The sequence below is a fragment of the Myotis daubentonii genome, chromosome 3, assembly GCF_963259705.1.
Source record: "Myotis daubentonii chromosome 3, mMyoDau2.1, whole genome shotgun sequence".
In the NCBI taxonomy this organism is placed as follows: Eukaryota; Metazoa; Chordata; class Mammalia; order Chiroptera; family Vespertilionidae; genus Myotis; species Myotis daubentonii.
Window position 1 is genome coordinate 46,103,234 of NC_081842.1, and position 15,632 is coordinate 46,118,865.

Below are 15,632 nucleotides of genomic sequence, written 5' to 3' on the forward strand. Positions count from 1 at the left end.
TTCACTAAGTTCCTCAGAGGTTTCTAGAAGATTCTTGAGTAACCTTATAACTGTGGTTTTGAACTCTATATCTAGTAGTTTGCTTTCTTCCATTTCTTCCATTTGTGACATGTTTCTTTGTCTTCACATTCTGGCTGCTTCCCTGTGTTTGTTTCCTTTTTTTGTTTGTTTCTGTGTATTGGGTAGCTTGAGTTGATAGAGTGGCCTTGTGTATTAGGTGTCCTATAGGGCCCAGTGGCTCAGCCTCCCCAATCACCTGAGGTGGACCCTCTTGGTGCACCCCTTTGTGGACTGTGTGCACAGTCTTGTTGTAGTTGAGCCTTGATTGCTGTTGGTATCACTGGGAGGAATTGACCTCCAGGCCAATTGGCTATAGAGACCAGCTGCGACTTCAGTGGGAGAGCTGCTGTACAGGAGACACCCTTATGGGGCAGGACTTGCTGCAGTGGGGCTTTGGTGCTCACTGAGTCTGCCCCTTGAGTGTGTCACTTATGGATCTGAGGAGTTGTAATCTGGTATGGTTTCACACTGACCACTGGGTACACTGGCTCTTGAATCTCCCAGGAGGTGGAAAGTCAGCCACTGCCTGGGGCCACCCAGCAGGAGCTACAGAGATATCTGCAGATTCCTCCTCTTTGTATTGGGTTTGGAAGTGCCCAGATGGAGCCCAGCTGTGAAGCAAGGCAAGCTGGTGCTGGTGCCAGCCTTGGGCCCTTTATTGATAGCTTTGGGGCTCCCTGACCCAGCTGCAGCTTGTTTGACATGTTGTAGGCTGAGAAAGAACATGCCATTCATATGCAAAAGCCACCGTGCGCAGCTTAGGTGGGGTTGTAAATTGGGTGGGGCAGTGTCTCAGGGAATCTCCAGGGCAGAGTGAACAGAAATGTCTGCCAGTCAGCCCTGCACCAGGGAGTTCCAGGCATGGGAACAATGACTGCTGCGAGCACTTCCATCTGGAAGAAAGCCACCTCTGCATTCCTACCCTGATGCCCGGTAGTCCAGTTTCTCCCTGTATCTGTCTGGATCCCCCAGAGCCCGGCACTGGAGCTCAGAGCAAGCAAGAGCTTGTAAATTCAGTTCTTTTAAGAGGAGCAGTTGGGTCTCATAGCAGCCTGTGTGCCACTCAGCCCCAATCCACACTCGTTTTTAGAGCCCGTAGTTCTTACTGCCCATAGGGACTTCTTTCCCCAGCTCTGGAACCCTGGTGTGACTGGGACTCCTTGTTCCTCCAGGCGGCCTTCAAAGAGGTGATCTCCCTCCTGATTAAAAAAGCGGCACTCCCCCCGCGTGCCGGGCCAGCCTGTTCCACGCCTCCGCACCTCCTACCAGTCCCAATGTGCTTTCTTCTTTACCTCTCTAGTAGTAGCACTTCCACTCAGCCAGCTTTCCTGCAGTTCTGGATGATAGCTGTTCTGTATTTTAGTCGTAATTTTTGATGTGGTTGTGGGAGGCAGCAAGTACAGGCGTTTACCTATGCTGCCATCTTGGTTCCTCCCCACTTACCATTTTGTAATCAAAGCTGCCTCTCATGGTCATAAAAGATCAGACAGACCTTGGTGGACATCCTAGCTCCATCCCTACCTAGCTTTGTGATCTTGGATAGTTATATAACATCTTAGAGCTTTCTTTTCATGCCTTCTTGGGGCTAGGAAATGTGAAGAATCAATGAAGAGACATTGACCTGGACTGTTGTCTGAGTAATATAACCACTAAGTCTAGATTCTGTAGTTAGGATATATCAATGTCTATGCATGCACGCATGCCCAGAGAGCATGTTAGTTACTTAAGGCTGCTGTAGCAAAATACTACTATAAACAACAGAGATTTATTTTTTCACAGTTCTGGGGACCAGAGGTACAAGATTGAGGTGCTGTCAAAGTCGAGATCTGTTTCTGCCTTGTAGATGACTGCCTTTTCTCAGTGTTGTCCATGGCCTTTCCTCTGTGTGCATGGGTGTCTCTTCCTTTTCTTAAAAGGACATCAGTTTAATCAGTTTGGGCCTCATCCTTATGAGCTCATTTAACCCTAATTACCTCACTGAGGACCCTATCTTCAATATAGTCACATGGGAATTAGGGCTTCAGCATAAGAATTTGAGGGGCAGGGGACACAAATCAGTCAAAAACAGAAAAAACCAAGATAGTCGCAGTGGTAAGATCTGAAGAATGCAATTATGGGTGGTTATCATTTTTCTTTATATGTACATAGATACGTGTGTATATTGTATTTTCTAAATTTCTGCAGGCGGTATTTATTACTTTATGACTGGAAAAGTCACTTTAAACAGGTTGCTAAAACAACAACACTCCATCTCCCTGTGGTAGCCTTTTCCTGGCAGGTGTTCCTTGGAGACCTGTTTCTCTGGCAATGACTTTCTCTCCTCATCCAGAGGTCCCCAAGGATCCCTGAACTCAGGCCAGACTCTGCATGTGGGTGAGTACAGGCGCATTTGAGAGGAGCTTTATTCTTTCCCAAGTCCCTTCTGCTGCACTTGAAAAAGTGACAGAGTGAGATGTGCTCTGGGCACTGCTGGTCACCTGGGAAGGACCCTAGAGCAGCGGTCGCCAACCGGTGATCTGCGGACCACTGGTGGTCCATGAGGTCCAAAAGGTTGGTGACAGCTGACCTAGAGGATGGGTAGTGTCCTATAAATGAGGCATCTGAGGTCTGGAGAGGGGAAGTGACTGAAGACCACAGAGTGGGTTAGACCAGCCGTGGGCAAACTATGGCCCGCTGGTCGGATCCGGCCCGTTTGAAATGAATAAAATTAAAAAAAAAAAGACCGTATCCTTTTATGTAATGATGTTTACTTTGAATTTATATTAGTTCACACAAACACTCCATCCATGCTTTTGTTCCGGCCCTCCGGTCCAGTTTAAGAACCCATTGTGAGCCGAAACCTGTTTGGCTCAGTGGATAGAGCGTTGGCCTGCGGACTGAAAGGTCCCAGGTTCGATTCCGGTCAAGGGCATGTACCTGGGTTGCAGGCATATCCTCAGTAAGAGATGTGCAGGAGGCAGCTGATCGATGTTTCTAACTCTCTATCTCTCTCCCTTCCTCTCTGTAAAAAATCAATAAAATATATTAAAAAAAAAAAAAAAGAACCCATTGTGAGCCTCGAGTCAAAAAGTTTGCCCACCCCTGGGTTAGACTCAAAGCAGTCCCCCAATTCCCTGAGCACTTCTGAGGATTTTCTTTTTTTTTTTTTTTTTTGGATGCAACTCTTTGAATCTCACTCATAGGGCTGCCAGAATTAATGTGGTAAGTTCAGAGCCATGTCTATTTAAGATTGAGGTATGGGGGCTTGTGGCTTCTCCCTTTTCTGTCCACCAGATCCCAGCCCCTGCCACTTTCTGTTTCTCCTGGATAAAGCTAGCATTTATCTCCACCTCATCTTAGTTTCATGAATTACTTTTTCATTAGCCCCAAGTAGCTCAGGTAGCTCATTTCCCCTTTGGGTGCCGTGAGAACTGAAGGTGGCCCAGTTCCTAATAGTGCACTGGCTTGTTTGAATATCTTGTGGTTTGTGAAGGTAGCCTTATGGGAATAGAAAGAATACTTTGGAAGGAGCTGACCTCTGGTCCTGGCTCTGCCTCAGACTCACCTTGAAGCCTCAGACAGTCTCTCTTCTCTCTGGATCTCAGTTTAGCCTGAAAAGAATGGATTTGAATCTAGTCCCTCAAGGATCTTCCTGCTGTGACAAACAACAACTCAAAAAAAAGGCAAAATTCTTATAACACTGCCATAATCCCCATCATGTGCTTTCTCTGCAATTTCCTTGCAAGAGCCATGGGTGTCGCATGCTACCCTCCTTGTATGAGGCAGTGCACTGTGTAGATTAGAAGTGTGGATTCTGGTGCCAGCCAAAAGGGCTCTAATTCAGACGCCCCTAAGTAACTTGCTAACTGACTTGGGCAAGTTACTTAGTATCTGTATTTCCTTGTTTATAAAAATGGGTATACTGCCCAGCTGGTGCTGCTTAGTGCTTAAGCATTGACACATGGACCAGGAGGTCACGGATTGATTCCAGGACAGAGCACATGCCCGGGTTGCAGGCTTGATCCCCAGTAAGGGACATGCAGGAGGCAGCTAATCAATGATTCTCTCTCATCATTGATGTTTCTATCTCTTCCTCTCTCTCTCTCTCTGAAATCAATAAAAATATATTTTAAAAATGGGCATTTTAATAATTGACTTTAGAACTATCATGACAATGAACTGAGATAATATATGAAAATATCTGGCTTGGAATAAGCATCACTGAATGGTGTCTCTTGTTATATGTGCTGTGAATACAGTGTCCCCATGGAAAGAGGATGGTGCTTAAAGTTGGAAGATGTGGGTTCCATTCTTGTTTCCGATGGCCTGTCACCTGTTGGACTCTAGGCCAGTTGTCTCGTCTGAACTTCAAACCCCCTACAGGCATATAGCATTGCTGTTATCCTTTATTGTAAAAGAGGAAACTATGTGCTTTTCTTTTAAGATTCCTGAGGACAGAGGAGCCTCAGATCCTGGGAAAGTCTCAGGGTTCCAGAAGTTGCTGCCACTGGCCTCCTGCTTTATATACTAAGAAAATTGTTGGAGAGGGGCTGCGGCAGGAGGGGACATTTTAAAGAATCCCAGTTATCTCTAATCCTCATGAGTACCACAAAGCACCTGGTGTCAGTGCTCTACGCAGAACTCAAGAAAAAACTTGTGCTTTCAAGATGCCAGCTCTTTGGGGTGGGGTGGGGAGGTTTGGTGGGAGGGAGTGAAGTTGTAGAATTTTGTCTTGGAAAACATGTATGGGAGGGAGGCCTGCTGTCTGCTGGGCTCGCTATCACCGGCTCAGTCTTGCTAAGCCTCATGTGCCAGGAAGCCTGCTCTGCCTTTGGACTGCAGCACTGAATGCCTGTGCTGTGAGTACAATGTCCCCATGGAGAGGACAGCACTTTAAATTGGAAGATGTGAATTTCATTCCCGTTTCCTATGGCCTCAGCTGTGGGACTCTAGGTCAGTTATCTCATCTGTGAACTTCAAACCCCCTACAGGCACATAGCAATTGCTTTTCTTTCTATGTTCTCATTTTAGAAAATGACTCGAAGTTCAGGACTCACCTTTGACCCCCCCCCGCCCCCTTTTCCTTCACTTTTAGCATCCAGTTAGCCTGCAACTTACAACTGACAGTTGTAACTATTCTTCATTATTCTCTACTTGGGCTATAGCAGCAGCTTCTGTCTGGTCTCCTTTTCTCTAAAAGCTCTACTCCAGAAAACTAGACTATTTAGATCTGTCCTACTTGAAAGCCTTTATTGTTGCCATAATCTACAGAAGAAATTCTGAGTTACCTTGCATGACCCCTGCTTCATTAAATGTCTCTGGTCCCTTCCAGCTCTCCCAATGTATCCAAACTACAACTGGGTGGCCTGAAACTCCCTAACAAGCTCCTCGCTGAGAATTAGGTTGGGCTGCAAGTGACAAGAACACTCTGCCTACCACTTAACACTGGCTTAATAAGAGAAAAATGTATTTCTCTCTCATGTAAGAAAAAAAGAAGTCCAGAGGTAGACATTCTAGAGCTGGTGTGGTGTCCCGAGTGTCAGGAACCCAGGCTTCTACTATCTTGTGCGGCTATCCTACCATGTGACTTCTACTTCATGGGCCAACATGACTGCTCCAGCTCCAGCCATCACACCCACTTTCAGCCAGCAAGGGGGAGGAAGGAACAAGGAAGCACATAACCCTGCCTCTAAGGACACTTCCTGGAAGTCACACTTGCTTACACACCACTGGCCAGAATTTTTGCTTTAAGGGAAGCTGGGGAATTTTTATTTCAGGTAACCTTTATTTTTTCTATTCTTTTTATTTATTTTAAATTTAACCCCCCCCCCCCAATTACAGTTTACATTCAGTATTTTCTAATCTTTATTTTAGTTAGCCATGTTTTGAGGTAACCATCAGAAGTGTTTGTTACCAAGGAAGGAAGAGAGAATGGGTACTGGGTGACACCTAGCAGTCTCTGCCATGCACTCTCACATCTGGAGATTTGTACGCATTGCTTCTTCTGTATGGGACAACCTTCCTCTCATCGTCACACTCCCCTGGCTTGGCCTGTTCTTATTTATTCCTTAACACTCACTCACCTCGTGGCCACCCTCACCCTGACACCCTGTACAACTGCACAATCCCTGGCCAAGGTGGACCCACCACCCGTATTTCTTGCCTGAAAGATATACTGAGGGCAGGATTATATTCTTCAGGCTTCCAGGGCTTCCCTACATCCGGGGGAAGGTATGGAGGTGATGCAGCCTCATGACCTAAGGGGCTTGTGGCAAATTGCTGTTCTTTGGGTTGTACACAGATCGTCTGCCCTCCCATAGCTGTTCATCAATGTCACTACAGTGACGTTGATTAGGTCTCTGCCTTCGTGATGGTGAGTGGTCCAGGGCAGGTGGGATTATTGTTGTGATTCTTGCTTTTATTTTCAGTCAGTTCTTTACTTGGTTTCTGTGATGTGTTCCTCTCAGTTTCTACCTAAGCAACATCATCTTCCACCTGCATTTTAAGGGGAATGTCTGATAGTTGATCTCATATCTCAGTTTTGGAGTGACCTGACTTATTTCACTGTAAACCCTTGGGGCCCCATTGCTGTCTTTCTCATTTACTTCTGTACCCCATCTGATGAGTATGAAGGCCTAGGGAAATCACACCACTTGCTCCTGGTCACCAGATAAGTTAGGGCAGAGCCAAGAATCGAGCTCAGGTCTTTTCATATCCAACTCTGGTATCTTTCACTTGCCACCACGCTTTTCTTATGTTGGTATGTAATTTAATTAACATTTCTGTGCGTAATTTTCTCCCCGAATTTAGATTCTCTTAGGATAAATGCCAAAAAAGTGAAATTACTGAGTCAAAGGGCATACATACTATTTTTTTAAGGAACTAAATGCATTTTCTAAAATTTATCTAGCACAGTTGTCGGGGAGTCTTATGATAGTCACATTTTGCCCAGTGGGCTTTAACTATCACTTGCAGGCTAGTCTGGAAGCCTGGGAATGTGAGGGAGGAGAGGAGCTGTGACTGGTCTCCAGCAGGTTATGTGTGAACATCTCACCAGCCTGGTGAGATTCTCGTGTTTAGAGGTGCATGTTTTTGTATAAACCATGGCCCCTACACACAGACTGATGACTTCATTTGGTGCTCAGCCACAGACACAGCCCTCCGTTCCAACAATGCAGGAATCAGTGGCCGTGTGGGACTCATGAGAGATGCTATGTCTGTCTCCTCACAATCTGTAGACACTGTACTGGACTTTATAGGTGATTAAAAGGATTTCTAGGGACTATGTTGATTAAATGAGATCCTGACTTTAAAGCTCATCCCCTTGCCCCTCCTATGAAGTATAACTGCAGGGAACTATCCATAAGCCTTTTTCACCATACCCAGTAATCTCCAAGTCTGAGTACAACCCTCTCTGCTTTATGGCTGATTCATTATGACAAAATGCCCTTTGAGGGCCACACAGTTCGGAATCTTTGCCTTCTCACTGAAGTTAAGTGCTGCACGAAAACTTAGAAGCCTCGTGGGGCTCGGAGGTCTCAGGTGGTCCTTGTGATGTGAGACAAATCAAACATTTACATGTCCATGTCCAGGTGACAGCTTGTCTGTTTCTTCCTGCAGTTGGTCACCACAGAACAGAACTTCCTCACAGACAGTTTGTACAATGAGGGAATCCTGATTGTGTGGGACCCGTCTATTTACCATTCAGATATCCCCAAGGTAAGTGGGTGTCCCTCGGAAACAGGGATTGAGTCTCCTGTTTGCCAATAGCTTTTCCCAAGCTCCTGGCTGACCTGGGCCATCTGGGAGGACTGGCTGTGCTATCCTACTTCATCTGGATGGCAGTTCAGACATATTACTGTCCTGCACCAGTGCTCCCCATGCTCTGGTCCACATTGCCTTCTATTGTTCTCCTAACGATGGTTTGTCGCAGGATGAACAGTGGATCTTTTGCTATCTGTGTGGTGAGATGATTCCTGAAGAGCATCAGCAGGAATAGACAGTGGTTACTATCCTATATAATAAAACCCTAATATGCAAATCAACTGAACAGCAGAACGATCAGTGGAACGACCAGTCGCTATGATGCGCACTGACCACCAAGGGGAAGAAACTCAATGCAGGAGCTGCCCCCAGCCTGCAGGCCCCAGGCCAGCCAAGGCGGGTGCCAGCGGGGCCCACTTGGTTGCACCCCCCAGTCACCCCACAGATCAGTCCTAATCACCGGCCAGGCCTAGGGGCCCTACCTGTTCACGAATTTCGCGCAGTGGGCTTCTAGTTAGTCCTATAAATCATGTCACTACCCTTGTCCCACATTTTCAATTTCCAGAATTCTCCTCATTTCACTCTCATAACAACATGAGGAAGTAGACAGAAATGTGGTTTTTTTCCATTTACAGATGAGGAAACTGAATGGGGAGAGGGAAAGTCACGTCTTTCAGGACTTGATTTCCTAGGCAAAGGGCCAGATCTGTAACATCAGCTCATTCAAGGGAAGAAGACGAGAGTGTCAGGCCTGCTGGACTCGGCCTGTCCAGAATGGCCCTCTCGCTGTCATGCGTGGCAGTTGGCCTCTCTCTGATGTGGGCTGCAGTGGCCACAGGAGAATGGCTTTAGGAAGGACAGAGAACACGGCTCTTGGGACACTGAATTTGCAAGTTGGACATAGCAGTAGCTGACAAGCTCTGGTGATCTTTCATACCTCACTCCTCAGTTTCCACAGTCTTGCACTGATCTTTGCCGCTGTAAAAATAAAAATGAGGGTGGGATTCGATGGTGCCAGGGGCCCCTTTCAGCACTGATATCATTCCCAGATTCTATGATCTTTAAATCTGAAGCTGTTCCAGGGTCACCATGCTCAAATCCCCTGTGAGCTACATGCTGGCTCTCCCTGCTATCATTGAGAGCTGTGATGTGGAGGGAAGTCTGAAATTTTCTCTAATGGAGGGGCCATGCCTCAGGATTCTGCCTTGCTCCTTCCCCCCCACCTCCCCACGCCCCTGTGTCCCCAGATGAGGACGACTGCCTGAGGCAGCAGTAGCACTGGCATACTTCTCCCCTTGAGACAAATCATTTCCTTCTTTTTCAGTGGTACAAGAATCCCGACTACAGATTCTTTGATAACTACAAGAGCTATCGTAAACTGCATCCTGATCAGCCCTTTTACATCCTCAGACCCCAGATGCCCTGGGAGCTGTGGGACATCATTCAAGAAATCTCCCCAGAGGAGATTCAGCCAAATCCCCCGTCCTCTGGGATGCTCGGTGAGTCCATGTCTGGGAAAGATCTCTCGTGTTTGTTTATAGAGGAGATTAGCTTTCTCCTGGGGTCTTGTTCGTTCATTCATTCATTCACCAGACAATTGTTGTGTTTTTGCTGGATTTGTACACTATGCCAGTTTCCAGCTAAGTTACAGAGATTAATAAGATAGACTCCCTTTTCTTTAGGATGTTCAGTGGGAGAGTTCAGTCAGGTGCCTGAGGTAGCATTCAATTTGTGCGAGGGGGTAGCGACCACCCTGGTGCCACAGGAGAGAGGACACTATCTAGGTGGACAGTCCAAGAGCTTTGTGGAGGTATAGCTTTGCATCAGGCCTGTGAGAGGGGCAGATTTGTCAGGTGGAGGTGTGGTGAAGCGCAGACAAGAAGGGATGTGGTAACAGAGAGAGAACAGGGCAGGGCTCTGTTGAGGAGAGCGATACACTGACATCAGCCATACCACTTAAACAGGTGCCAAAATATTCAGGAACAAGATAGTATCTTAACACAATATTTTTTAAAAATCACAATGCAAAATTGTATGATGAATGAAACATCAAAATTTTAAATAAAGACAGGATGAATAATAATATGCTGAGCCATATTGAAATCTGGGGATAAAGGAAGAATCAATAATACTTTATTTAGAATTTAAAAAATTGTTCATGCTAGTGAACACCGTAGTTGTGGCCCTGAGAGAATGAGCAGTGAAGTTTGACTGCATTTGGGAGCCATGAACGGAGCTGTGGGAGTTGATGTGGAGTGGGCTTGGGGGGTCAGAGTAGAGAGGGGTTCTGAATGCTGGCTGTAGACTTTCTTCTGGGACTTTCTTCAGTTCTCTTGGCCTTCAGGGAATGTCTGCCTTACCTCCCTTTCACTTTTAGTTTAGCTGGACCATGGGCAATTTCCACAAGGTTCTAGGCTTGGTATTTGCACGGGAAGGGAAGCTCCCTCCTCTGGGCCCTTGAGCGGGCTACTTTCCACCAATGGCCCCAACCATTCACCATTGTTTCATTTGCATTTCCACTTCCCCTATAAAACTGTAAACTCCCTCAAGGGCGGGGACTGTGACCTCCCCTGTTAGAGTGCAAACTCCCTCAGGGTGGGGACTATGGTTGACTCATCTTTTGTGAGTCTGGCACAGGACAGCCCTGTGGAAAATGTTCCCTGAGTAAATGAACAAATAGGTGTTTAATATGAGAGGTACTCCTTATAGAAATAGATGGGGGCTCTTCCGGTTTCACATCTTCATATCTTTCTCTTCAACTTTTGAATGGGTGCCTTTGGGGCTCATCTTGGAGCCCTCTGAGCAGGAATAGTTGGGGAAGCATTATGGGGAACATATTTCTCTACTGCTCTGCCTTTTCCCATGCTGTCCCCTCCACCACTAATCCTCCCCTCTTGCCCATCCCTCATGGCCATAGTCCCTGCCATCTCCCACACCAGTGCTCTGGGAAGTTTACTTGAGCCCTCTCTCATAGGAGGTGCTCTATCTCATAATTTCTAGCACTCCTGCTGTGCCTACATCCCTTAGTTGCAGATGTATCTTTTCTCCCCCATTGGACCAGGGGCAGCCAGAGGCAGAGAGAGGGCTTTCCCCATATCTGATTCTTTTGGAACAAAGTTGCTGCAGCTGTTTTTATAGTTTTGCTGTTAGTGGGAACTGTTCCATCATAAAGTTTCCCTATATTTATGTTGACAAAAGGGGTCTTAGAGCCATGATCTTATTGCATCCTAACAGTAATAACCTGTGTGGTAGGAGGTAGGTAGATAACCCTGTTGAGGCAGATGAAGACCCTGAAGGACATGTCCTGCACGAGATGACTGATCCAGGTGGGGACAGGTGTGGGTGGTAGCAGCATCTCAGTGTGTGCACTGCTTCCCTGAGAGCACCAATGTGGTCCCACCTCCTCGGCTCCAATCTTTACATGAATGAGCAGAGCCCATCAACACAGACCATGGGGTGCTCCAACTTCCATATGTCCCTCCTCCCAGCTGAGGGAGAAAAGTCTTCCCTCTTCACACTGTTTCCTGCAAGTACCATAAGAAACACCTTCTCCCAAATAGCACCAAGAGGTTCCTTCGGGATATAAAAGTGCTAGAAAGTATTATGTACCCGTGGTGGTACTGTCTTCTCAGTCACCTTGTCCTCTCTCTTCACATAGCTCATTTACATAGATAAATGCATTGATGATGGATGCAGTCCATCAATCCGCTGGTGTTGAGGGAGGACCTGCCATGCACCGGGTTCTGGCCTACGTGCTAGGGATACAAACGTGAATCAGGCTCAGTGACCTGCAAGGAACAGCCTGCCAGATTGGCTTACCAGAAGGACTCATGTTGGGAATCATAAGAATAACTAGGAAATCCAGAGAGATGTCTCCCCAAATTTGGGGTCATGAGCTGTGGACTCACTGGGCAGAGCTCCGAGGAGCAGGGTGGGTTGTTGGGCAGGACTTAACCTCTTGCTCCCCTCTGCAGGCATCATCATCATGATGACGCTGTGTGACCAGGTGGATATTTACGAGTTCCTGCCATCCAAGCGCAAGACTGACGTGTGCCACTACTACCAGAAGTTCTTCGACAGCGCCTGCACGATGGGTGCCTACCACCCGCTCCTCTTTGAGAAGAATATGGTGAAGTACCTCAACCAGGGCGTGGACGAGGACATTTACCTGCTTGGAAAAGCCACACTGCCTGGCTTCCGGAGGATTCACTGCTGAGCATGGGCTCCTTGGCCAGGTGCCCTCACCCTTCTCCACTGGGCATTTTATAGCCCGTCTCTTGGCCACCCTGGGCCTGGGAAGACCATGTTCCTGAACAGCCCCTGCCTGCTCCTTGCACTCTAGGCCTTCCGTCAGCAAGGGCCCTGGGGCTTCAGGAAACCAAGGGCGAGGAACCAGGCCCAGCCTGCCCTATAGCCATAGCGGTGTGTGAGCCCAAAACCCCCTGCACACACACCTAGCACTCTTTCCTGAATGAGTCCTCCCCTCCTTCCACAAGAGTAAATGTAAAACCTACCTTTCCTACAAGGGTTGCCCAAACTGGGGGCTGTTTTCTCCACCTGGATGATGTTATTCTCACAAACCAGCACTCTATGTTGCTTGAAATCTGCACTTAGACATTGATTTCATGTTTGAAAGAAATTCTCACTAATTATGATGATGTCTATAGGGTGGCTCTGGGGAAGGGAGTTGGGGAGGGGGCAAGTAAGTGCTACAGGGTGTAGGAAACATGCTCAGTTCCTCCAGAAGGAAGTTGCTCCCAAGGTCCATGTCCTTGGGAGAGGCAATGTCCTATCATTCAGGCTGTTTGGCTGGTCCCTCGGCCTGGGTGCCTATGTGCAAAGGGTCTTGATGAACCCACATCTCTTTCTATATGGAGATGGAGCTACAGAAATGTATGGTCTCCATCCTCAAGTTGCTCACAGTTCAGTAGGAAAGACAGACGAGTAGGATGCAGTGAGCTCAGTGCCCTGGGGGCCTGTAGAGAGGTGGGCTTGCTGTTTGCCTGTCTGTCCGTGTACCCTGAGGAGGAGGAGCACACACTGTGTCTGTGGGTCATAGAGAGCTTCACAGAGTGGGGGCCAAGGAATGGGTTTTAGAGAAAGAAGGGAAACATGTCAAGCAGATTTTGTCTGAGTCATTTGAGTTATGTTTTCCTTTCAGCCTTTATTACCCATATTTATTCTCTAGGGTCTGCCTGAACTTTCAGGCTCAAATTTTTTTTGAGGAAAATCCCAATCCATGTGTGAGGCAGCAAGTGCAGCCCCATGGAAGATACAAGAACATTGCCAAAACCCTTATTTCTCTAGGCTCAGCTTGGCCTGCCCTGAGCCTATCCTACTAGCTGGGTTTGTATTGTACACTGTATCCACCTCTTCCTTTTTAATGCTCACCCCAAACCTCCCTCTATCTATCATCTTATTTTTTTCCCTTTAAAGTGGCCCTCCCCCTCCCAGAATACTTCTAAGCATTTTCTCCTTTAAAAGTATCCTGACCTCGATGTCTTTGACCTTCATGGGCTTTCTGTGAAAGGTCTCTCAGGGAGTGGGGATATGGTTCCCGAGAACTTAAAGTTGCTCTCTGAGGTCAGAACCTTAGGGACCATAACTGATTTTCACAAGGTGGTCAAATGGCCTCCCCTGCTGCCTCTCTAGCAAGTGGTCAGGGGCAGTCTTCTATTTACTAGCCATGCCACCCTGGGCAAGTTTTCCTGTCTGAGCCTCTGTTTCCACATCTGTAAAATGGGCGTGATGAACCTATTTCACAGTGCTGTTGTGAGGGTCACATGAAACGCCTGCCCTGACTCTGTTCCTGGCACCTAATAGGTGCTCAGTACATGGCAGTTTCCTTCCTTCCCTTACTAAGGACCTGCTCTGTGCTCACACCTGGGCAGCACCCTGCTTTGAAGGAGGCCAGAGATCAGGTCCTGTCCTTAGGGAATTAACTGTCCTATTGGGGAACAACAACTACCCTGTTTGGAACGAACCATCAGGAGACTATCCGAGGCAGTGGAGGGGGCAGAACATGTCCCTACTCTTCTCTGCCTACAGCCCAGCCCAAGCCTGATTCTGCTTGGGAATGGGCGGGAGAAGCACTTGGGCCACTAATTTCTGTGGAACTAGTCTTGCCTGCCTCCCGGGACCCATAAATTCTTGGCTTGCTTTTCTTATTTGACTCACTCATTGCAACCTTTGAATCATGAACACTGAGTACAGAGGAACGTGTCATTCCATCCTCAGGAGATAGATGTTGGCGTGGATACTGAGACTACACTGGGTAGATGCTAGCTTTTAGTTATTATTAATATAAGGGATCAAATTAATTTAAGTGTGATTCTGTGCTCTACATAGAAACTCTGGTAAAATGCACACACTGTTGATTTGGTGAGATGTTTAATATGTGTTACAGATAATTTAAAAATTGGAACTCCCCTTTCTCTAAGGGGTTCTGTCTCCCACAGTAATCATGAGGTCCTCTAATCCTTTCACCAATCAAATAGCTGTTGACATGATTTGGAGTTGAGGCATCTTCTGAAAAATGCCTAAGCTAATTTTGAATTATTCAAAGCTTATGTAAAATTTTAAATAAATGTGTGTTTTTTTAAAGTTTGTTCCTCTCTTTTTACTTGATAAGGGAACAACTGATTGTCACCTCTCATCTCCAAAGAGGACATGGCTGGAACCTGGAATCCCCAAATCTGCCCCCACTAGCCCTTCTGCAGTGCTCCAGGAAAAGGAATGGTCACTTATGTGTCAGGATAGCATCTGTGAGATACTGACTGGTTTATTGATTTACTTTTCTTTTGCTTTTGCTTGGATTCACATGACTAAGCTGTTGTTTGTGCAGCACCTTGGGTGAAAGCAAAATAAAAGGACAGTACTTACCTTGGTTTCCATGAGCCTAAAACCCTTAAAGGAATGATATCCTAAGGGAATAACCAAAATGTTTGGATAAAGATCAGAAGGAGAAGCAGGAATAAGGGGAGAAGGAATTCCATGCCTTTTGCTATGGGTTGCATATATACCTTTCAATTCATATGTTGAAGTCCTAATCTCTTATGCCTCAGAATGTGAACTTACTTGGAAGTAGAATTATTGCAGAGGTAACTAGTTAAAATGAAGTCATGCTGGAGTAGAGTGAGCCCCTAATCCAATGTGACTGGTGTCCTTATAGAAATTTGGGGGATAGACATGCATGTAGAGAGATTGCCATGTGGAGACACAGGCAGAGATGGAATCAGAGATTGATCTCAAAGATCAAGAAGGAAATGATAAATGATAAAACCCACACATTCCAACCCACACAGGGGCTGGAATTACATAGATCTTTCAAAGGGATTTTTTAAGACTGGTTTGACAATACCTCTCCTACAAGCCAAAGATTGCCAGCAAATCACCAGAAACTAGGAAAGAGAGACGTGGAAGATTCTCCCTCAGAGCCCTCAGAGCTGTCAGCAGGAACCAACCCTGATGACACCTCCATCTCAGACTTCTAGCCTCCAGAACTGTAAGAAAATAAATTGCTGTGGTTGAAGCCACCCAGTTTGTGGTAGTTTGTTACAGCAGCTCTAGCAAGTACTCCTGCTTATAACTCCCCACCTACAATAGAGTCCCCTGGGTCTGGAAAGGATAGTGAAAGGGTTGTGGCTGTCTAAGGACCTAGAGAGAGGGTCCTGTGTCCCCAGCCAAAGCTCTGGGAATGATTTCCTTGGAGGATGTGGCTTCCAGGCAGGGATGGGAGTCCAGGCAGATGAGATCTGAGGCAGCCTTGAGGAGATTTCCTTCCTGATGAAGATCATGAGTGAAGGGCACATGAGTAGCCAGATAACACC

General features: G+C 46.8%; 2 protein-coding genes across 5 annotated transcripts in view; both read left to right on the plus strand.

Annotated features, from left to right (window-relative positions):
* ST6GAL1 (ST6 beta-galactoside alpha-2,6-sialyltransferase 1) overlaps positions 1-14,406 on the plus strand; it is a 123,307-nt gene extending 108,901 nt beyond the window's left edge. For all 4 annotated transcript variants that reach the window (XM_059687318.1, XM_059687317.1, XM_059687316.1 and 1 more), the window contains 3 exons: positions 7,660-7,758; positions 9,128-9,302; positions 11,778-14,406. In XM_059687318.1, the coding sequence (XP_059543301.1) occupies positions 7,660-7,758; positions 9,128-9,302; positions 11,778-12,019 (516 nt within the window). In that variant the 3' untranslated portion in view covers positions 12,020-14,406. The remainder of the gene's footprint in view (positions 1-7,659; positions 7,759-9,127; positions 9,303-11,777) is intronic.
* LOC132230218 (kininogen-1-like) overlaps positions 1-15,632 on the plus strand; it is a 433,809-nt gene that overhangs the window by 300,564 nt on the left and 117,613 nt on the right. The window lies entirely within an intron of this gene.